The sequence below is a fragment of the Pristiophorus japonicus genome, chromosome 14 (genome assembly GCF_044704955.1).
Source record: "Pristiophorus japonicus isolate sPriJap1 chromosome 14, sPriJap1.hap1, whole genome shotgun sequence".
Taxonomy (NCBI): Eukaryota; Metazoa; Chordata; class Chondrichthyes; family Pristiophoridae; genus Pristiophorus; species Pristiophorus japonicus.
Window position 1 is genome coordinate 97,810,741 of NC_091990.1, and position 24,562 is coordinate 97,835,302.

Sequence of the window (24,562 nt, forward strand, 5' to 3'; positions counted from 1 at the left end):
TGGAATGTGTAACTAGATCCTCCCTGCCTACATAATCAATTACTTTGCCAAGTGTAATTTGAGCCCTTCTGCCTGCTAACTCGACAGAACAGAGCTCACTCGGGACAGGGTTCACCATCACACCTTCGCCCATCCACCAAACAAGTTTCTAGCCCACCACCCAACTTTGATATTTGCCCTGTCACAAGTTCATGACCTCTCTGCTCCTCCTCTCGTGTGCCCCCCATTAGACTTGACATTGTACGTGGGTCAGATTGTTAACAGGCTCATTGAGTATGAAGTGAAGTGATTGATTTCTCGGAAATCAATCAGATCTAGAGGGAGATCGTTGCGCAGGTATAAAAGGTGTGGTTGGAAGAACATCAGTCTTAACATCTGGATGACGATCAGTTTCATCCCCTCCCCTTAAACCTGGATCATGCCCCCCCCCCCCCCCCACCACCAATGTTCTTTACCCTGACCCCCCCCCTCAGCAACATGGTTCAGCCCTATTCTGGCTTCCTTGTATATCGCACTGTGCATGTGCCACTGGATCAAATGCGCATCAAGAGTCAAAAATGGCATGGAATTAACCACTCCTTTAAGGGAGCTACTGGAGGTTGAACCACACCTTAATGTACAGGAGTGGAGGCAGAAAATATATTAACCTGAAATACTTTACCCAATTACAAACCAGTCACATGAATGATAAATTTGTAAACTTCAATCGTCATAAAAACATTGGTTTAATCAGAATCTTGTCTAGAATTTGGCGCCATCATGTGACCAGTACATACATAGCAGCTCTCCTTAAAGAATCATTAGGTGAATAATAATGGAAACAGAATTATATTTTACCGCATTACCAACTTGGAGACTGGGAGCCCCTGATAAAGGCCTGGGGGAAGTACCTGTTTGACAAGCACAGCTGGGGGAGTGACTGAAGTTATGTTCAGTACTTGTATTTATATAATTGTGCATCCTCTACATAGTCTTATGGATAAACTGCTAAGAGGCCAAGCTCTGAACAGATCGCCAGCTCTAGACCCAGTGAATGGCATTAAGACAGTTTGCCTTGTCACGCATTGAATAACCAAACTAATGCTCAAAGCAGCTTCACATGCAACAAGATCTCACATTTGACATTAGCCTGTTGCAACCACAATATTCAGTTATTCCTTCTGTTCCTATATAGTTAGAATCAATAAAGTTTGATGTCATTAAACTGGCCAAAGAGCCACGACGAGAGACTTTCACCTCATACATCCTCCAGCTTCTTAGCTGTGTGACCTATAACTTTGGGCCAATGATATTCACTGAGTTTCAAGAAAAACACCAATGTTTCAATGCTGCATCACAAGATTCACATACCAGTGAGTTTACATAATCTAAAACTCCCAAAACATTACAGACATGAGTCACATTCAGCTTACACAAAATACAAGTGGGTTAGAAAGAGTGCAACAGGGATATGGAAAACCAGAGCAAAGGAATGGGCTAACATTCCACAAGGCTGCAGTCAAGTGTCAAAAAAATCCAGCAATACTCATCTATATTTACACACTGAAGACAACATGAATCCAAGTGCCCAGACAATTTGGCTCCCTACACTTTCCAGAAGACTGAGTTGATCAGAAACACCAATTTTCCTTCAGTCAAGAGGTCAATTGTCAAGGCCCAACTTATACCCTGGCTGAAGCCACCCAACACAGAACCAATCTGGGACCACCCAGTTCCATGGCACTGTACCACAAGGTGCATCTGCCCCAATGAGCTGCTATGGGAGTTATGTGGCAGTTTTAAATATAAAGTTAACTGCCATTATCAAATATCTGGCACTATTGTATTCCCATATACCAATGTACAAACATATATCAAGAAACATTCCATTAGAACACAGCACAGTTTATTTTAAAGACAGTTTTGTATTTAGTCAAAGAGACCAAAGCCCATGTCATCATCAGATTCTTCAGACTCTTCTTTCTTCTCCTCTTTCTTTTCTTCAGCTGATTTAAAAAAAAAAGAATTTAGACATTTTAAAAAACCAAGACCTTCAATTCCATACAATCATATGACAGTTATTTTATTCATTCATGGGATGCGGGTGTTGCTGCAAGGCCAACATTTATTGCCCATGAGCTGGTGGTGGTGAGCCACCTTCTTGAAACTCCATTCTTTGAAGTAGTTTGGTAAAAACTAAGTGGCTTGCTAGGCCATTTCAGAGGGCAGTTAAGCCTCAACTACATTGCTGTGGGTCTGGAGTCACATTATAGGCCCAGACCAAGTGACAACAGATGGTTTCCCCTAAAGAACAGCAGTGAAGCAGATGGTTTTTTTTTTTTTTTTTAAAACAATCCAATAGTCTCATGGTCACCATTACAGAGACTAGCTTTTCCTTCCATTAATTGATTTTAAATTCCCCAGCTGCCGTGGTGGGATTTGTACTCATGTCTCCAGATCATTAATCCAGGCTTCTGGATTACTAGCCCAGTAACATAACTACAATACTATTGTTCCCATCTGAGTAAATACCCAAAATAAACAAAGATAAATAAATGCTTGGGTCTAAGAGGATTGAGCAATTTGGAACAGAACCATCAGGAAGTTACCAAATTTGAGTTAGCAGAGTTTGTATGGAATCATCTGACATGCCACAGTGATCTCCGTTATCACTGATGCCAGCCATCCTCCAACACCTCACCAAAGTGGCCATTTTTTAAACAGCATCAATTTCATACCAACAATACTGGGCACGTGACACGTTTTTGCTTCACTATACTCAGCGTGAAAGTGGCTGTATAATGTTGTATGCTCCTGGCAGTTACAGCCCCAAAACATACATGCTGGTATTTTGGGATAATCAGTGGGCCATGTGGGATGTGGCTGCAGACTTGCAAGCCTACACCAGCCATGTAAAATATACCAGGATTTAGCACTGCAACATTAAATTATTAACTTCAAGTGCTCCACTGCAATCCATTCTTCATTTAAGAAGCAAATGAAAACAAGGCAAAGCTTGGCATGTCCTTCATAACATTTCCCCCAGCACAAGATGTAAACTGCTTCTGGTCAGACTTGTAGCCATCAGTTAACTAGTGCATTTCAGACCACTTTACATTTTCACCACTCCTCTTCAGTACAGACAGGCTAAAATCAGAACACAAATAACACGATCATATACCAGAAATTGATCACTTACCAACAGCAGCAGCAGCTGGAGCAGCACCTCCTGCAGCACCAGCAGCTACAACGCCTCCAGATGGGACATTTGCAAGCTTGGCATTGCCTAAAGGCGAGACAATTCGTTAACACAATGTCAATACTTTTAAGTGTTTAAACCCCCCCCCCCCCCTCCAGAGTCAATCACCACTTTTACTCAGCTGCTTTGTACATTTCAAGTTTAAGTGCACAAAGATAATGTGGGGTGCAAGCCTGTTTCCACAATCCTCCACAGAGAGACAGAAAACCAGGTGCTTGAACCAAAACAAGGGAGGCAGTGGGAAATCAGAAAGGAAAGACCATTGATCCTCTTTCTGTAGCTGCTGCTGGACCTGCTGAGGGTGCCCAGCATTTTCTGTTTTAATGACCTGCCCCAGGATGCTTTCACACCTCACAGCAGCAAGCAGCCAGTCACTATCTGCCCGACAGTCAGTCGAAGAGGAGCCAACAAACCTCTTTGGTGGCATGATAATAAACTGCTCGTTTTACACCAACAAGGCCCCGGGTTCAGCTCAGTGCCATTTCATATTGAAAGCCAATTTACACAGACGAGCGTATATTCAGGGAACTATCAGCAAGAAACCACGAGGTTTATGGAACTGAAGAAATTCAGCCAGGGCTAAGGATTAGACTGCAACCCCGGAAAACAGTTTGATGCTGGGATCATTTGCAGCTTCTGTTCCAGCAGCATGAATGTCAATGAGGGCTCGGTCAAACACTGAATCCAGATCAGGCACCGACAAATTAAATTCTGCAGCTCAAGGAAATCAGCAAACAAGAGATTTATGTGCAGCTTCATTTGGTCCTCAGAATTATTTTCTATGTCCCCTATTTTAGCAAATTTGGGCACCACTCTCCTGAGCCCCATCATTCACATCCAAATCACTGACATAAGTGGTCCTAGAACAGAAAGCTGCTCAACACCATTTATCCACTTCCAACCAGAGAAACTGCCTGTAAACCACCCCCTCCCCTTCTAACAGTATTTAGAAAAAGATTTGCATTTATAATCACCAGACATGTAGTCACTTGTAATGTAGGAAACGCAGCAACCAATTTGTGCACAAGCTTCCACAAACAGCAATGTGATAATGACCAAATAACCTGTTTTTAGTGATGTTGACTGAGGGATAAATATTTGCCAGGACACTGGGGATAGAGCCACAGAAACCTTTACACCCACAGAAGGCAGACAGGCTTCTTGTTTAACATCTCACCCGAAAGACAGCACTTCCAACAGTACCACACTCCCTCAGTAGTGCACTGGAGTGTCAGCCTAGATTTGTGTGCTCAAGTCCCCAGAGTGGGATCACAGCCTTCAGATTAAACGGTAGGGTGCTACCAACAGAGCCACAACTGACACTTTAATCCAGTTTGCTATTCTTCCCCCAATTCCATACCACTTCTCCAATCATCTGTGTGGGACCATGTCAAAAAGACTTTGAAAGTTAGTGTAGCACACCTATTGCATTTCACCTCTATAAAATTGTTTGTGTTTTATAAAAAAAGTATCAAGCACGATCATCCTTTCAAATCTGTGTTGGCTGCTTCTAATATTTCCTCATCTAGATATTTCCAAAATGTTCCCAACCACAGACTTTAAGCTAACTGGTATGTAATTATCCAAGTTGGCTCTTTCTCCTTTTTAGAAAAATTGGTATTACAATGGCTTCTCTCCAATCTCTCATACATCCATCTTTAATATAACCATGATACACAAATTCTAGGGCCCCGCTCTTCAATTGTCAGATCCTGCCTGACACTTTCCCTCTTTCGCTACTTTCCTTTTATAACATCTCATCCCTTTTAACCAATTCTGGATTTCCCACTTTCCAAATAACCTAACTTTTTGTAAGGAATATGCCTCTTGTGTTTTATTTGATATTAACTCAAACAACAAGTACTTCTCATTTTTGCTGATTGATAAATTCTGGTACTGTTTTTTTTTTTCCCCTGGTAAATTTCCATTTATCCTCTAACTCAATAGCATCTCCTCCCAACTGTCCCATCTCATTTAATATTTTTATACAATGAAGCACATTAATACTCTTGCTACACTACCAGTTAACACATTGCAAATTCAGAAGGATGCTCGCCTGAATAATTTTGCAAAAATTGAATATTTTTTAAGCTGTGGCACAGTGATAGCTCTCTTGCCAGAGTCAGAAGCATTCAAGTCCCCCTGCCAGGATTTGAACACAATCTAGGCTGGCATGTCAGTGCAGTAGTGTCTTTCGGATGAGACATTTAACAAAGGTCCCATCTGCTCCCTCATGTGACCTTAAACGTTCTCATGGCACTATTTGAAGAGTTCTTCCAGTGTCCTGGCCAGCATTTATCACATCTAACACCACTCAAAACAGATAGTCAGGTCATTATCTCATTGCTGTTTGTGGGACCTTGCTCTGCACAAATTGGCTACCAGGTTTCCCTGCAATACAACAGCGACTACACTTCAAAAGTACTTCATTGGCTGTTAAAGTGCTTTGGGATGTCCCAAGGACGTGAAAGGCAAAATATATAAATGCAAGTGCTTTCTTAGCAAATAGATGTCAACAGTGTGGAGCTGCACACCCCTAAATGGCAGTTAGCAAGGGCAATAGATGTACCAATCAGCATGGAACCTCAAATCAAAAACTATCACTGTGTAACTTCGAAGTGCTGTAATGGCTGTGATGTAGGGAACACAGCAAGGTCCTATAAACTGCAATAAGATATTGACCAGATAATCTGTTTGTGATGTTGGGTGAGGATACTAGAACTCCCCTTGCTTTGTTGAATATTGCCATGGGATCTTTGACCTCGAGGGCAGATAGGGACCTTGATCCAACATCTCATTTGAAAGATAGTACCTCCGACAGTACAGCACTCCGTTAGTACTGCATTGAAGTTTCAGCTCAGATTATGTGCTCAAGACTGGGACTTGAGCCCATGACCTGCCTCAGAGGCAAGAGTACATCACTAAGCCAATGCTGATATTTCATATAAACACCCGCACTAAATATCTAATTCTAACCAACTCTTACCCAAAGATTATTTGGAAGGGTCCAAAACCCCACCAAACTCCCATTAAAACATTGCTTGCAGACAGCCCATTGGACCCAGCACAAAATCAATGGGGAAGGAACATATTTTATTCCCAACACCAACCGAGTTTCCAATTTCAGTCACTACTTTTGAGACTGGCCCCTGTTCTCCATTTCCTTAGTGTGGAAACAGGACATTAGAGGGTAACACAAGAGTAACCATTCCAATCATTGCCAGCCACCTAGTTACAGAGGAGAGATGCATGAAGTTATCCCTCTCTCCTCCTCCTTCCCAAAGAATGGTGCCCCAACTATCTCAATTCAGGACATTTTTGCACCATAAATTTAGGTTTGCAAAAATATCAAGACTATTAAGTAAACCCCACCTGGCTTTAAGACTCATTTCCTCCATGAGCAACCCCAGCCTCAAGCGGATTGTCAACTTCTCCCTTTCTTCAGAAAGAATCAACGTAGAAACACAGTGCAGGAGGCCATTCAGCCCATCATGTCATTCCCCCGCTGGTCAAATTTGCCCTTCCCAAGTATTTAACCAATTTTCCATCAAAAATTATTACTTAATCTACTGCCATTATCCTTTCAAGCAGTACATTCCAGATCATAATTCATTGCGTAATTAAGAATTCTCATCTCCACTTTGGTTCTTTTGCCAATTACCTTAAATCTGTGTTACCAACCTATCTTCCACTGGAAAGTTTCTCCTGATTTACTCTATCAAAGGGCCAAAAATCAGTCTCTAAGGTACGAGTGATGTGCGCACACACCCAGAGGCCCCGCAAGTGCCAGCTTTAGACGCACGAAGCACACGCGGCTGAACCTGGCACTTGCGATCTGTCAAAACGTCTTGACAGATCCACCACATCATATCCCTAGGAAAAGGGCCTTCAAGGGCGTAGAGTTCAGCTATTTTCCCAACAAATGTCCTTCAAATTCTTATGCCCAGTAAAAGCAGCGCAAGAGTTTTAATAGAAAAGAATACTTATTTTTATATTAAAAACCCTGTCTACGAAGGCAAGTTTATTTTTAATACATAAAACATGTTTGCAAAAAATATTTTTCTCCAACATTTAACAATGCAATTTCTATTAATTTTTTTTTAAAAAGTGAAGTGTTTTTAAAAAGCGCTGTGCTTTATTTTAGGGGTATTCTCATTTGATGGTATTGGGAGCTAGGAGCTACCATTACCATGAACGAGAATACTACATTGTGATGGGTGATCCAGATTCATGATCCCAGAATGAGACTGCACTCCTGGAATACATGGGCCTCAGCACTGCACAGCTAGGCCTCGGAGCACAAGTCTTGGTTCCTTCGGTACCACCAAGTACTTACAGTAAAAAAAAAAAATTGGTCGGAGGTATCCGCCTGCAATTTTTTGGCCCAGCATCTTTCATGATTTTGAATACCTATCAAATCTCCTCTTCTCATTAGAAGAGAAGGTTAACACCCATATCACTATGGTCCCCTTCAGTCAGAAAAACAGCTTTTTGTCCTGTAGCCAATTTTGCATCCAAGTTGACACTGCCCCGTTAAATCCCATGAGCATCACTATTGCGAACAAATATATTGTGGTGCTTTATAAAATGCATTTTAAAAGTTTCTATCCTTGCAAATAGCCTATTCAAGATCCTTAAACACCCCCCCCCTGGTGCACGGCCACACATCATTTGCGATGTCCCAGGCAGACTGCTCACCAGTGGCTACTGGAAGAGATACTGGAACGCACATGCACAGCTGTGCAGATTTTGTTTTTTTATTTAGAGGGAACATTGATGGTTATCTCTCCAAATCCAAGCCCCTCTGATCCAGTTTTCAAGTCCATTTCAGCAAAATCACTCCGGACAACCAGTGTAATTGTGACCACTCAATTGTTACCAGAGTAAGACCCAGCTCTTAAGCTTGCTGCGATAACCAAGAGTGTTTAAACTAGGGATCGTTCTGTCCCTGCTCCCACTATTCATCGTCCATATCACTAAGCACGCCAGCAACTCAACCTCTCATCCTCCACCACAGCTCAAACTAGGTGACTTCTTCCAAAACCACTTCACCTTGCAATCTCCTTCCTTACCTGCAACATACCTCTTCAATCATATCTTCAGCCCCTCAACTACACCCTGCATTTTTCTTGCCCCCCACCCTCCCCCCAAATTCTAGGTTGGACCTCGACCGTTCTGGCACCAGCTATGTCAAGGATGCCCTTGATTTAAGCAGCTTGATTGAGAATTGTTGGCAGTGGCCCTGGTAGTCATGCTTTGGAAGAGGAATGCTGCAGATTATATGGGGTGGTGAAGTGTCCATCTTCTAAAGTGCAGAGATGTTTTTCTGCATGTAAAATTTCCTATAAATGCAAATTGTTACTCTAACCTCATTCACAACAAAGGCAGCAGTAAATAGAGCCACTGGTGACAATCATTTTATGATAACATTCATAATTTTTACTGGTGGCAAAGGGATTGCATTTCATGGTTTGGCCCCTTTTTCCATCTTTGTAATCATGCTTGCAGGTACATCACCCCCACACAATGCTAACGAATCAATTTTGAAGCTATTTTGGAACCACATTTTAAAAAGACCCCTTACCAGCAGTGATGACATCATCCACATTCTTGCCTTTCAGCTCACTGATAACCTGAAATACATTTTTAAAAACATTATCTCGGCAGACAGTATGAATTCAGTCAATTTTAGTGCTCAAGTATGTACAAAAACAATACCTTATTCAGTCGCTCATCATCGGCTTCAATACCAACACTGTCAAGAATCTTCTTGATGTCTTTTGAAGATGGGGCTTCATTGCCACCCAATACAGCGAGGAGGTAAGCTGCAACGTAACGCATTCTAAGAGGGGAAGAAGAAAACTGAACTTTAGTCACACAATATTACATGCACATACTCTGGTCTATTATGATTCCTACTCTACTTATTCTTTTGCTCACAGCCGAGTTCAATGTCCTCCTATCCTCCATCCATGTAAACTCCCCAACCCAGTCACAGCCACCCACCTTGACCATGCCATCTCATGTAGCCTCACTACTGTCAATCACAGATTAAGACTATCTCTGACCACTTCCTTGTATTGCTCTCCACCCACATCCCCCTTCCAACCCTACTTCCTTCTGTGTCTGCCCCTGGAAAAAAAACTTGCTCCAACTGTCTACAGCTCTCCATTCACCATGACATTTCTGGAACTACTGATCTGCTCAATCACACCCTCATCTCCACATAAGAAATAGGAGCAGGAGTAGGCCATTTGGCCCCTCAAGCCTGCTCCGCCAGTCAATAAGATCACAGCTGACCTGATCTTGGCCTCAACTCCACATAACCCTTTACTTCCCCATCTTCCAAGAATCTGTCTATCTCCACCTTAAATATATTTAATGACCCAGCCTCCACAACTCTCAAGTAGAGAATTCTAAAGATTCACGACCCTCTGGGAGAAGAAATTCCTCATCTGTTTTAAATATGCGACCCTCATTTTGAAACTGTGCCCGCTAGTTCTAGATTTCCCCCATGAGGCGAAACATCTTCTCTGCATCTACCATGTCAAGCCCCCTCAGAATCTTATACATTTCTCAATCTTCTAAACTTCAATGAGTATATGCCCAACCTTTCCTCATAAGACAATCCTTTCATCTCAAGATTCAATCTAGTGAACCTTCTCTGAACTGCCTCCAATGCAAGTATATATCTCCCTTAAATAAGGAGACCAAAACTGTACGCAGTACTCCAGGTGTTCTCACCAACGCTCTGTAGTTGTAGCAATCACCATCACTGATCACCCTCTAGCCTTGTGACCTATGAGGAATAAGCCTGATATCAGTCTCTCAAAGCTCAGGTCCTTCATTCCAGATATCATCCTGGCCATGGGTCACTGAACTTTTTCCAGTATATCCTTCCTAAGGCAGGGGACTCAAAACTATAAAGAATATCCCACTTGAGGCCTGACTAGTGCTATACTAGTTTGTATAAGGCACAGGGCAACCAGGGAGGGGCAATAATTGCCAGCCTTGCAATTGGAATGAATTGGAAAAAGTATTTTGGTGATGCTGGCATGGCTGGCATTTATTGCCCACCTCTAGTCACCATTGAGAAGGTGGGTGAGCTGCCTTCTTGAACCGCTGCAGTCCATGTGGTGAAGGTGTTCCCACAGCATTGTTAGGGAGGGCGTTCCAGGCTACTGACCAAGCAACAGGGAAGGACGCCCTATACATGTCCATGTCACAATGGCTTGGAAGTATTCCCAGAACATTGCCGCTCTTGTCCTTCTCTGTGGCGGAGCTCACAAGGCCCCAGCGTTCCCTCTAAGCTGCGCAGCACTCCAGAGAACCCACCTTTTTGATGTAAAAATCGTGCATGCGGGCACCTAGAAAATTTAGAGGGAACATTGCGAGGCACCCCCCCCCCCCCAAAGGTACAACCACTTTGCCGCCCGCACCCCCTCCACTCAACATAGTGGTAACCATGCGAGCAATACCAAGCTACTCCTGGGCTCGGCACACACAGCTCCACTGGGTCATTCTAAACAGTTTGTACGTGACCAAGCGTCCCCGTCAGCCGTGGGTGCTGGACTGACAAGGATAGTAGGAAACATGTTCCTTTCTGCAGGGGGAACGACACCCACAGCACCGAGCAGCTGGGATGTAACTTAACCTGCACTTAGCCTGGAGCGCTGCTTTAAGCTGGAACGGTAAACATTCAGCGGCAGGAAGACAGCGGCTCACCGATCCGGCCGACGTTCATCCTAGATCGAGCCAGGGATCTCAGGGCTGACTGTGCACCGGGTCCGGGGTCTTGGTCCTGTTGCCTCCGGTGGCTCAATGCCCTAGTCCCCATTCCACTCCCTCACCATAGCCGTTCCTCCTGGTACAGTCCTCATTCCACTCCCTTAAGCCCAAGAGACACAGACTTGAATGGCTGACCAGCTGTCCATCATATCCATTCACCTCCAGATCTGGCTGGACCACAAAGCACTATCAGGCCCTGCTCTCATCTGCAAAAACTGCTCACTATTCCAGGATCATCCTGGAGTGCAAAGGTAACCCTCAGCTTCTTTACTCTACTGCAAATCGCCGCCTTTGACCCTTCTCCGCTGTCTTCTCCACTCTCCAAGTGTGAGCTCATGGGCATCTTTGTCACTAAGATTGAGACCATCCAAGCATCTGCCACTACCCTTCCTTCCCCTAACCCACCAGACCAAACTTCCTCCAAGGTCCCAGACCACCACCCCCACCCCCCCAGTTTCGCTCCCATCATGCCTTCCGACCACATATCCACAACATCACCAAAACCACCATTTCCACCTCCATAACATCCCCCAATTCCGCCCTCACCTCAGCTCACCTGCTGCTAAAACCCTCATCCATGCCGTTATTACCTCCAGACTTGACTATGCCAATGCACTCCTGGCCAGGCTCCCACGTCCTACCCTCCATAAACTTGATGTTATCCAAAATTCTGCTACCTATGTCCTAACTCGCACCAACTTCCACTCACCCGTCATTCCTATGCTTGCTAATCTACATTTGTTCCCAGTTAAACAACTCTTTAAAAATTCTTTACATTTTCAACCCCCCCCCTCCCCCCTCCATCTCTAATCTCCTCCAACCCCACAACTCTCCACGATATCTGTTCTCCTCTAAATCTGGCCTCTTCAGCAGGCCCAATTTCAATCACTCCACATGCCTTCGACTGCCAAAGCCCAAGCTCTGGAAATTCCTCTCTAAACCTCTCCGCCTCACTATCCTCCTTTAAGATGCATCTTAAAACCTACCTCTGACCAAGCTTTTGGTCATCTGCCCCAAGATATCAATGTGAATGGTGTCAAATATTGTTAATGCATCTGTTGATAACACCTTGATTTATTTACTGTAGTAAAATGACCCAAGTTGTTCAAAGCTGGAACTCCTGATCTTACTGCATAATCTACAGTTTAGGGTCCTTTTTAAAAATAGTAAAGACTTGGATTTATATAACACCTTTCATGACCAACAGACATCTCAAGGCACTTTACTGCCAATGAAGTACTTTTGGAGTGTAGTTACTGTTGTAATGTAGCAAACAAAAGCTTATCCAATTACAAATTCACTCTCAGGGCAATAATCTCCCATCTCCTGAAGACATTGGGGCACAGTTCCATGAGCATCAGCTGTCCTCCATCTCTGCTCAAGGGTCCATCATTTGTATGCAAGGTTTGACAGGCAAACATGTAGGTCTTATGGAAAGGGGCAGACAAGTGTATCAAATAGGATGTGAATGAACTGTTGGGCCAAAGGGGGCATTAAAGTGGGTCCACACACTGCCAGATCCACTAATAGTGATTATGGGCTAGCACAGTAATGTAAACTTTGGTAAATTTTGAAACATTAACAGAACAGCTTTTGGATTTGTTTAGCAATGATATATTTCTACTTTTAGCAGGCATACTTTTCTCTCTCCCCTCCAAAGGATAGCCACCAGTGTTCCAGAGCCTCTGCTAAAAATGTGCTTAATGAGGCTGTTTAAAAGGCTGGTGTGCAGCACCAATTCACAGCATTCTCTGCTGAGCTGCTGCCAGAACAGCACAGATGAAAACTAGAAATTTGTGGAAGACAAGTGGGTGGGTATAATTTTGTATGTTCTGACCCTGTAAGCTCTCTATACAATATACAGCAACAAGCATAGTAAAACCACAGTAGAAAAACGACTGATCTTAGCAGGACTTGTGACATCAGCTTCCTTTACTGACCAGCCCTGCACTTCATTTATTAAATCACCATGAATAATGCCCCAACATAGAAGACCCACCAAAAGGCATTACAGGGATAAAAGAGAAACCACCCAGTGAGTGGGTGGAAGGTAAAGGAAGATCTGTTAAAAGTTGGGGTGCAAAGAGGAACAAGTAGCAAAATCGCTAGCTCTCCTAATCCTAACATATCATGTACATGGATTTATAAAACGATCTCCCAATGTACTTCCCAACTGTGTTTTAAGATGTATTTTATTGGAAAAGATCTGACTTACAACATTGACTATGCTCCAAAAGTACTTAATTGGCTCTAGAGCACTTTGAGACGTCCAATGGTCGTGATAAGCATTATATAACTCCAAGTCTTTTTCTCCACCCCTAAAGATCCTTTCGGAATCAGGTCTACCACCAGGAAATCACCTCTACAATCATGTATGCATATAAAACTTCATGAAATTGGGAGGGGGTTTATCACGCCACGCTACATCGTAACTTCACCATTGATTACAGTTTTAAAAAATTACCTCGACTTCAAAACTCCAAATTAAAAAGTAAAAGCAAACAACTGAAGGTAATTTATAGGGTGGAAGTCGAGGTAATAGTGAGAAATACAGCTCGGAGCAGTGACGCGATGGATTGCGCAGGCCGAGGGATTCGCGCGGGGAGAGGGCCAGAGGCCGGGCCCAGCGGCTGCGCGACAATCGAGGCCGCTGGAGGACACGTGTAAGCCGCGCGGGGGAGGAGGCGCCTTCACCCCCTGCTCACTAACCAGCAATCAGAGACAGGAAAAAACCCCGCACACCATGGGGCCTGCAACCCCGCCGGTCCCCCGAACACCAGCCACCGTGTGCCTGGGCCTTCTCCTCCCTCAAAGCCTGGGCCTCAAGTTAGGCCGTAACACCAGCCTCCAGACTATATGTCTGGGAAAGCAGCCGGAGAGCGCGGGGCCCGCAGTGAGTGTTTGATGAGAAGGTGCGGGGTGGATTGAGAGGGGAGGGGGAGCCGGAGCCGGAGCCGGAGCCGGGCCACACTTACTTGGCGGGTGAAGCGACCGCACTCACTCTCCGACACACGCTCGGGCCTCGAAAGAAAGAGCCTCGTCCTGACCCACACACTTAAAGAGCATGCGCCAGCCGCCCGCCACACCATTGGCCACGGTGCCAGCTCCCAGCCAATCGGACAGCCCGCTCAGTAATCCTTCGCCTCATTGGCCGGAAGTTTTTGAACTACATTTGGTGGCTTCGCAACTCTTTTTGGGGAGTACAAATCAACATTAGATCGAGTGCCCCCCGATCTGGGGACACTCCAGACACTTATAACAGCCCTCTTTTTTTTGGTGGTGGCTTCGCAAGCCCCGACTTCCAGAAAGCAGCTGGCGAACTTCTTACTGTGCACCGGAGCTGTCAACACCTCCAGTAAGTCACATTGTAAAAACTTTGACATTCTGCTAGGTTTCTATGTATTTGAAATCTATTTATGATTTACAGCTTGGTTAATTATGAAGGATACTTTTTGATCTTCCAGTCTCAGTGCAGATCAGCTTTGACTGTAGCTGATAGCGATGATTATTTCCTGTAATTTCTGACTTTGCCAAGGCGCTAGTGAACCAAGACTAATAGAACCCCCGGAAGGATCCATATTCGATTGAAACCTCTTAATGACGGACATATAGTACAAACTAAGAGTGTTTCTCCAGATCACCTACTGAAGTTTAGAGACGTTTATTATTTTGAAAAGATGACTGTTAGTAAAGTTAACACTTTGTAATCTAGTGAAATCTGCTAGGGTTTTCTCTGTCGGTTGGCATTTCAGTAATGGTGTCTGTTAGTTCGGCACGATGATGGGGGATTCAGCCATGGTAATGTCGTTGAATGTCATGGGGCAGTGGTTAGACTCTCACTTGTTGAAGAATGTGGGGGTAAATTCCTGGCCTCGCCGGGTCCATACTGAACACGTACGGACCCAGCAAGGCTTCGCAAAAGCCGGTTTTGAGCGTGCACCGAAAACCGTCTTTTACGATCTGTCAAGATTTTACTTGACAGATCCTCCGCATCCCCGCAGGAAGGACATTCGCACGCATCTCTTGCCCAGCGAACGACCTTGAAACTTTTACGCCTGGTAAAAGCAGGTTCATAGCCTATTTATACCAACGTAAGAGTTTTAAAACATATAAACATTAAACTTAAATACACATTTTTAGAGTAAAAACCATTTCCATTAAGCAAAGTTTATTTTAAATCCGATTGAAACAGATTGAAAAAAAATCCAGAAAAAAAATATTTTTTCTAAAACATTTAATTAACTTTCATTTCAATTAATTTTAAATATGTGAGGTTTTTTTCAATTTATTATGTTGTGTTTCTGTGTTTTAGAGGGTTATTCCCATTGATAGTAATGGGAACTATCAATGAGAATACTGCAGAGTGATTGATGGTCCAGGCCCATGTGACTCCAGCTTTTTTGTGCGTACGAGGAAGTCCTGTTCCCATATGCTACACATCGAATCTAGGCCTCCGACCAGAATTGAAGGTGCCCCTAGGACCACCAGGTACATTTGTAGAAACATTTTGGATCGGAGGCATTCGTCCGAAGGAAGAGTCCGACCGGAATTTCAGGCCCAATAATTGCCTGGCACTTGTGTGGCATGAATGTTACTTGCCACTTCTGAGCCCAAGCCTGAATGTTGTCCAGGTCTTGATGCATGGGGGCATAGACTGCTTCCTATCTAAGGAGTTGTGAATGGAATGGAATGCTGTGCAATCATCAGCGATCATCCCCACTTCTGATTTTATGATGATGGGAAGGTCATTCATGAAGCAGCTGAAGATGGTTCGGCCTAGAACACTGTTCTGAGGAACACCTGTATCAATGTCCTGGGGCTGAGATGATTGGCTTCCAACAAGCACAAACATCTTCCTTTATACTGGATATGACTCCAGCCAGTGGAGAGTTTTTTTCCTCCTGATTCCCATTGACTTCTATTTTACTTGGACTCCTTGATGCCACACTCGGTCAAATGCTGACTTGATGCCAAGGGCAGTCACTCTCACCTCATCTCTGGAATTCAGCTCTTTTGTCCATGTTTGGACCAAGGCTGAAATGAGATCTGGAACCGAGTGGTCCTGGCAGAACCCAAATTGAGCTTCGGTGAGCAGGTTATTGGTGCGTTGATTGTGAGATCGCTTAGCTCTGTCTATATCATGCTGCTTCCGCTGATTAGCATGCATGCAGTCCTGTGTTGCAGCTTCCACAGGTTGGCACTTCATTTTTAGTTACATCTGGTTGAACCATGTTTGGCCCCCTGGCTTGATGGTAATGGTCGAGGGAGGGATATGCCGGGCCATGAGGTTACAGATTGTGGCGGGATACAATTTTGCTGCTGCTGATGGCCCACAGCGCCTCATGATGCCCAGTTTTGAGCTGCTAGATTTGTTCTGAATTCATCCCATGTAGCACAAAATGATGGAGGGTGTCCTCAGTGTGAAGCTGGGACTTTGTTTCCACAAAGACTGTGTGGTGGTCTCTGCTACCAATACTGTCATTGACAGATGAATTTGCGACAGGTAGATTGGCAAGGATGAGGTCAAGTAGGTTTTTCCCTCATGTTGGTTCTCTCATCACCTGCCGCAGGCCCAATCTGGCAGTTATACACATCAGGACTTGGCCAGTAGTGATGCTACCGAGCCACTCTTGGTGATGGACATTCAAGTCCTCCACCCAGTTGACCTTCTGTGCCCTTGGAATCCTCAGTGCTTCTTCCAAGTGGTGTTCAACATGAAGGACTGATTCATCAGCTGAGGGAGGGCAGTAGGCGCTATCAGCTTGACCTGAAGCTGTGAGACTTCATGGGGTTCGGAGTCAATGTTGAGTACTCCCAGGACCACTCCCTCCCGACTGTATACCACTGTGCCGCACATCTGGTGGGACTGTCCTGCCGGTGGGACAGATCATACCCAGGGATGGTGATAGAGGAGTGTGGAACATTTGCTCAAAGGTATGATACTGTGAGTATGACTATACGAGGCAGTTGCTTGACTAGTCTGTGGAACAGCTCTCCCAATTTTGGCACAAGTCCCCATATATTAGTGAGGAGGACTTTGCAGGGTTGACTGGCCTGGGTGTTCCTTTGACTTTTCTGAAGCTGGTGCCTAGATCGATGCCGGATTGTCTTATTATTGTTTTCTTAGTGGTTAAATATAACTAAGTGGCTTGCTAGGCCATTTCAGAGGGCAATTAAGAGTCAACCACATTGCTGTGGGTCTGGAGTCTCCTATAGGCCAGATCGGGTAAGGATGGCATTTCCTTCCCTAAAGGACATTAGTGAAGCAGATCAGTTTTTATGACAATCCGGTAGTTACATGATCACCATTACTGATACAGGTTGGACCTCTCTGATCCGGCACCCTCGGGACCTGACAGATACCGGAACAGAGAATTTTCCGAACCAAGGGAGGTCACGCTTACTGTTACCTGTCAACAGCGCCAGGCTCGTGTGTGTCTGTGTGTGCTGGCAGTCTGTGGGTGGCTCCCACAGTCAATCCTGAACACACTCACTGACTGACAGTCGCTCCAGCCGATCGCCAAACACATTCACTGACTGACAGCTGCTCCGACCAATCGCCAAACACACTCATTGATTGACAGCAACTCCAGCCAAACAAAACTTATTTTTAATAAACCCCCCTCTCCCTCAGGCTCAACTAATGCCGAACCATGGATGTTTCTGGATTAGAGAGTCCAGGATTGGAGAGGTGCAACCTGTACTAGCTTTTTATAACAGATTTATTTAATTAACTGAATTTAAATTCCACGGCTGCCATGGTGGGATTTGAACTGATGTCTCTGAATCATTAGTCCAGGCCTCTGAATTACTCATCCAGTAACAAAAGCACTATGCTACCGTACCAAAATACCAACCTTGCCAGTGACAGGCACAATCTGAGAAGGAATACAAATAAACACACAAACATTAAAACAGTATCTTACAATGAAAATGGTTTGATGTTCTCATGTAGCGAGCATTCTAATATTTGTTCCTTGTGGGTGGCTTGGAAGAGTAGCTTGCCAATACTGTCAGGGACCCAGAACCAAACAGCACCATGTATTTCTGTTACAATTTTGCACATTTTATACTTGATATTCTCTTGGGTACAGCATTGCCGGTCACTCTAATAAGTGGACATCACATCCAGATGATCTGGAGTGCACTTTTACTTCCCAATATCCAGTTAAACAACAATGTAACCTGGGGGTCATAATGTTGAACACTTGTTGCCTGTACTGGTTACTGAAATCTCACACATGAACTTTCCTCTTTTTAAGGAAGGTGGACTGAAAAGCATTCCAGCGAGACAAGGCATGAACAATAAACTGCTTTATGTTATACAAAATACATGAATAAACAGAATTCAGTTTCCACAGTAATATTTATTGATTACTTACCTATCCTCATTCAGTAAAAACATCAAGGATGCAACTCTGCCATTATTCTCAACTTATTTTCAAGTGAACTATTCCTGAGCTAACTGTCCATGTATTTCTCTGAGAGTGAGAGACAAAGAGAGTCCTCCGACCCACTCCCTCAACTTTGTGTGTGGAGGAATAGCATACTGATTTGTCAATCAAAGTTACCACCTTGCACAAAATGCCTTCATTTTGATTAAGGAGCTAACAGTGCTGAGGCTTTGCAAGGTTCATTGAATGAAATCCATGCTATCACAATAGTGAAAAATCATAGCTGACAATTCTCATTGTGTCAAAGTCAAAGTAACATGCAAAAGTAAACTGCTTGGTATCACCCCCCACCTCCTGAAACCATTCTGTCACCATGGCATTAACTGCCAGGGAATGTATTAAATGATTTCCTAATTAACATTCAGAATTTTTGTGGCAATTATCAAGATTTCTTGTCTGCCGGCTTTGGGAGTTAAGCCCTCATAAGGCAAATGTAATGTTATAGCAATATTATACGTTTTTATTCATTCCCGGGATGTGGGTGTCGCTGACAAGGCCAGCTTTGTTGCCCATCCTTAATTGCCCTTGAAAAGGCTGTGGTGAGCTGCTTTCTTGAACCACTGCAGTCCTTGTGGTGAAAGTACTCCCACAGTGCTTTTAGGGAGTGAGTTCCAGGATTTTGACCAAGTGGCAATGAAGGAACAGTGATAGGTTTCTAAGGCAGGATGATGTGTGACTTGACGGGGAACTTGGGGGAATCAGGGGGCGAGTCACTAGCTATAGAATACCCAGCCTCTGATCTGCTCTTGTGGCCACCGTATTTATGTGGCTGGTTAAGTTTTTATCAATGGTGACCCCCAGGATGTTGATAGTAATGCCATTGAATTTCATGGGGAGATGTTTAGACTTTCTCTTGTTGGAGATGGTCTTTGTCTGGCACTTGTGTGGTGCGAATGTTACTTGCCACTTATTAGCCCAAGCCTGAACGTTGTCCAGGTCTTGCTGCATGTTGGCATGGACTGCTTCATTATCTGAGAAGTTGTGAATGGAACTGAACACTGTACAAACATCAGCGAACATCCCCACTTCTGATCTTATGATGGTGGGAAGGTCATTGATGAAGCAGCTGAAGATGGTTGGATCTGGGACACTTCCCTGAGGAACACCTGCAGCGATGTCCTGGGGTTGAGATAATTGGCCTCCCAACAACTACCTTCCTTTTTGCTTGGTTTGACGTTAGCCTGTGGAGAGTTTCCCCCCTGATTCCCATTGACTTACAACAGGTAAATTACAGGCCATACTGGTAAAAGTAACATTTTGTGACAGCAGTTCCCTCCCCGACCCCCATGGTGGAGATTCCTTGTGTGTGACTCCAATGTCTCGCTTGTGAGGACTGTGCACTCTTCCTGACACCACGCCAATCCTAGATCCCGGGGTTCTATGGAACAAATGGAAACCTCACCAACCGACATGCCTGATCCCTTACTCCAACCAAAGTTCCAGTATTGTGCGGCAGGGTCCCTCATCACAGTCCGATTGACAACAAAATGCCTGTGGATTTCCTGTGGCCAAAATCGGCGTGCATCGTCACCTGTGTCCGAACGGTAGCTCGGTGCTATCCATGGGTTGTCTTCGCCAATTCACCTGTCAGCTGCCACCCAACTGAAGCAGAGATGAATGTTTGCTCAGGCCTCTGCCAGGTTGTGTACCATGTGACCTCCCTCACCTTCCCCAGAAGCAGATTAGATACTTAAGACTATGTCTTACCATTCGGAGACAAAGGCCCTGGCTTATGATGTTATGCTTGAAACCTACAGGAAAATGTGTTTTTTAAATGCAGGTAAAATCTGCATAGTACTTGGGGAGGTTTGGAAAGAGAGTCATCATCATCGACATAGGCAGTCCCTCGAAATCGAGGAAGATTTGCTTCCATTCTAAAAGTGAGTTCTCAGGTGGCTGTACAGTCCAATACGGGAATTACAGTCTCTGTCACAGGTGGGACAGACAGTGGTTGAAGGAAAGGGTAGGTGGGGAGTGTGGTTTGCCGCATGCTCCTTCCGCTGCCTGCGCTTGATTTCTGCATGCTCTCGGCGATGATACTCAAGGAACTCAGCGCCCTCCCCGATGCTCTTCCTCCACTTCGGGCGGTCTTCGCCCAGGGATTCCCAGGTGCTGGTGGGGATGTTGCACTTTATCAAGGAGGCTTTGAAGTGTCCTTGAAACGTTTTCTCTGCCCACCTGGGGCTCGCTTGCCATGTAGGAGTTCTGAGTAGAGTGCTTGTTTTGGGAGTCTCGTGTCGGGCATGCGGACAATATGGCCCGTCCAACAGAGCTGGTCGAGTGTGGTCAGTTCTTCGATGCTGGGGATGTTGGCCTGAGAGAGAACACTGATGTTGGTGTGTCTATCCTCCCAGGGGATTTACAGGATCTTGCAGAAGGTTTCAATTAAGGGGACAAGTCCAACTGCGGCAACTATAGAAGAATCTCCCTGCTGTCGGCCACTGGGAATGTCATCGCAAGAATCCTCCTCAATTGTCTTCTCCCTGTGACTGAAGAACTCTTCCCAGTGCAGATTCTGAACACTAAGGGGTACAACGGACATGATCTTCACCGCACAATAACTACAAGAGAAATGCAGGGAACAGCACCAACCCCTGTACATGGCCTTCTTTGACCTCACAAAGGCCTTTGACATTGTCAACCGTGAAGGACTATGGAGCGTCCTTGTCTGTTTCGGCTGCTCCCAAAAGTTTGTCACCATCCTCCGCCTGCTCCACGATGAAATGTAAGCCGTGATCCTGACCTACGGATCCACCACAGACCCAATCTACATCCGGATCGGGGTCAAACAAGGCTGCGTCTTCGCGCCAATGCTCTTCTCGATCTTCCTTGCTGTAATGCTCCATCTCACTCTCAACAAGCTACCCGCTGGAGTGGAATTAAACCATAGAATTAATGGGAACATGTTCAACCTTTGTCGTCTCCAGGCTAGATCCGAGGTCATCCCATCCTCTGTCATCGAACTACAGTACGCGGACAACGCTTGCGTCTGCGCACATTCAGAGGCCGAACTCCAAACCATCGTCAACATCTTCACCGAAAGAGAGTGAGCAATATCTCACACACAGCATTTTCTCTTGCTTTATTGCTCAGTGATATTATGGGATAACTCACCTTCACATTTTGCCCCTTATAATGACAAGCCCAATTAAAATAATCAACATCACCTCCTTCCTTAAACTTAGATTCAAATCAGATTTACCAAAATTAAGGGCAGTGTTCCGCAGCCTCACCAGACGAGCTGTCGCTAGGTGTTTCTCTGCTGCATTATAATATAATGGAGGAGGGGGACATGAAATGATATCTTCGATCCACGGAGGAGAACAGCTGCAGTGGTAGCCTTTACTATTTTCAGTTGTCATTCGGTAAATTCCAGCTATTTGTAAGTTTGTAAAGGTATATATACGCCAAGTGCTAAAATGCCATGTCAACTTTCATTTTCTGTCTGTCGAAAGGCAAGAGGTTAATGTTATTATGCAGTGAAATCCACATGCCAGCCTACAAAGTAATTTCAGAATGACCCTGTCTCGTTCCCTTGTTTAATGTATTCATAAGCACAATTTTTTTAAAACCAAATCTCTAGTTGAGCCGCTTAAATTAATATGTTTTCCCCAATTGCAGACCACCAGGAGATTATTTGCAAAGCCAGTGGCGCGGTAACTTTAGCTTGGTCTTAAGTGTTAACATCTGCCACTCTGGGAGAGCGCAGCGGCGGGGCTCAGGTGCAGGACAACTGGGGCAGTTCGCAGCTGTCAGTGTGCGCGTGCGACTACAGGCGAGGCGCGAAAGTGGGCGGGATGGTGTCTAGAGCCAGTAAAACATCACAGTAACTAGAGAGAGAGACTTTTGGTAGCGAAGGTGTTCCACCCGCTTTGGAACGTTGCAAAGACGTAACATTCTAATGTTGGAACATTGGAAAGTTGTAACATTCCAACTTTGGAACATTGGAAAGTCGTAACATTCTAACTTTGGAACGTTGCAACACAGTTTCGACCATTGTGATAGCGCCCTGAGGCGGGAAGAAATTGACTCGCGGGGCTTTGCAATGACTGGGCGAGAGAGCAGTGTACCACCCGCGTTAACCTGCAGACTGTCTTAAACATAAGTGATCGGCGGCTCCATCAACTTTGGAAAAACTTTTTGCAAGTCGCCCAGTTCTCGCCGAGTCGCCGGCTCTTTCGCCCCGATTGCGTTTGTAAGTTTCATTTCGGAGCAGTGCTGGCATATGATCAGGAACAATCTCAGCTTGTATTCCTCTCTGCCATAAACTTTCCGTGTAGGCCGAATGCCTCGGTCTGTTTTCATGGGCCAACCGGAGTTTGCGATGTTAAACTACAGCTATTTTTATATTTATTTTGCAACACTCGTGTAAGGCACTTGATTATTTCAGTAGAAATGTAAAGTACTACCGCGTGACTTCGTGACTAATAACGTTGTTTGATGCTTTACTTAAAGGGACGATGTCCCAGGTGCTAAATTGTCAAATAAGCTTTGTAGCTTCGCAGAACATGAGAGGAAGTTGACATTGTGCCGCTTGTGCAACATCAACTTGCATTTACATGGCGCCTTTAAGGCAGAGAACAGTCCCAGGTCGATTCACTAAAAGGCTCAAGGAAAATTGGTTGGGAGAGATCAGGAGGGGTGGCCCAAAGCTTGGTCGAAGAGATTTGATAAGGAAGGAAAGGATTCATTTACACTTGTATAGTGCCTATCATGCCATTGGGACATTGCAAATGAATTACTTTTGAAATGTAGTCACTGTTGTTAAATAGGCAAATGTGGCAGCCAATCTGAGCACATTAGAGTGCCATAAACAACAAACAACTAGTGTTTTGGTGATACGGGTTGAGAGTTAAGTATTGTCCTGGACACTTGTAGAACTTCCCCACTTTTTCAGTGTGCCATCCACCTGAAGCGGCAGACGGAGGCTCCGGTTTAACAATTCCTTGAAAAGCCAGCACCCCTGATACTGCAGCACTCCCTCAGTAATACACTGAAGTATCAGACTAGATTATGTGCTCAAGTGCGATTGTAGGGCTTGTTCTCATAACCACCTGATTCAGATGACAGTACTTCCACTGAGCTAATGCCTGATGGTTGTTTTTTTTAGAGGTGGAGTACTAGAGATTAGAACTGAAGTGGCTGAAGGATATGCCACCAATGGTGCGGAAAAGAGACGGACGCACAGAAAATTTGGAGTTAGGAGAGGATATAAGGCTGGAGTAGATGCAAAGAAAGAAGAGTATTATTTTAAATTGAATGCACGGGGAGCTAGGGAGTCAATGTAGATCAGCAAGGACTGGAGTAATGGTGAGCAGGACAGGGTATATGCAGACAGTTTTATACATTTTGGAGTTTAAGAACTGTCTCCTTTTCATCATGGACATCCAGCCCCTCGACACCTCCATTCCCCACCAGGACAACCTGCGGTTTCTCCGATTCTTCCTTGGACGAACGTCCAACCAGTCCCCATCCACCATACTCCTCCGCCAGGCTGAACTTGTTCTTGCAATGAACAACTTCTCCTTTGAGTCCTCTCCCTTCCTCCAAATAAAAGATGTTGCCACGGGAACCCTTGTGCCTCCCAGCTATACCTGCTTTTTCCTGGAATATGTGGAACATTCTTTGTTCCAGTTCTATTCAGGTCCCATCCCTCACCTCTTTTTCCGGTACATTGATGACTGTATTCGAGCTGCTTTCTGCTCTCGCTCCAAACTGGAAAATTTCATCAACTTTGCTTCAAATTTCCACCCTCCCCTTGCCTTCACATGGTCCAGCTCCAACTTTTCACCTCCATTCCTCGTCTTCTCTATCTCCATTTCTGGGATAGGCCTACTGACTCTCACAGCTACTTTGATTACATTTCCTCCCACCCCTGGGAGAATGGAATGGAGTCCTTACAGCAGCTCAACTTTTAATTAGGGGCTTTACATCCTTCTGGATTCAACATCGATTGCAACAATATCAGATCATAACCTCTGCTCCCAATTTTTCGAACAGCTAGTGCTGGTAATGATTTTGCTGTTGCATTTGCACCTCCTTTAGACCCATCTTGTGTTCCATTACGTTCTATTACCACCCC

At 44.8% G+C, this 24,562-nt stretch overlaps 2 protein-coding genes across 5 annotated transcripts in view; one reads left to right on the forward strand and one right to left on the reverse strand.

The window, feature by feature from the left end:
* Window positions 1–1,868: 1,868 nt before the first annotated feature.
* On the reverse strand, window positions 1,869–14,110 carry LOC139279996 (large ribosomal subunit protein P2-like). Its single transcript, XM_070899401.1, has 5 exons — window positions 14,002–14,110; window positions 8,957–9,080; window positions 8,823–8,871; window positions 3,179–3,265; window positions 1,869–1,985 (listed from the first exon to the last, which is right to left on the reverse strand). Exons 2-5 carry the CDS (start codon window positions 9,077–9,079, stop codon window positions 1,909–1,911), a joined length of 336 nt encoding a protein of 111 aa, XP_070755502.1. The 5' UTR covers window position 9,080; window positions 14,002–14,110; the 3' UTR covers window positions 1,869–1,908.
* Window positions 14,111–14,210: 100 nt separating this feature from the next.
* pidd1 (p53-induced death domain protein 1) overlaps window positions 14,211–24,562 on the forward strand; it is a 128,424-nt gene continuing 118,072 nt past the window's right edge. For 3 of the 4 annotated variants that reach the window (XR_011596577.1, XM_070899398.1, XM_070899400.1), the window contains exon 1: window positions 14,211–14,381. The gene's annotated coding sequence lies outside the window, so the exon portion shown is untranslated. Of the gene's footprint in view, window positions 14,382–22,550; window positions 22,676–24,562 lie in introns of those variants that run through there. The other variant, XM_070899399.1, reaches the window with a different exon arrangement.

Coding starts and splice junctions, on each gene's coding strand:
- LOC139279996 (XM_070899401.1), bottom strand. CDS start 9,079: ATGCGTTACGTTGCAGCTTACCTCCTCGCTGTATTGGGTGGCAATGAA. Junction 3,266..8,822: donor GGATGATGTCATCACTGCTG/GTAAGGGGTCTT, acceptor TCTCGCCTTTAG/GCAATGCCAAGCTTGCAAAT. Junction 1,986..3,178: donor TCCAGCTGCTGCTGCTGTTG/GTAAGTGATCAA, acceptor TTTTTAAATCAG/CTGAAGAAAAGAAAGAGGAG.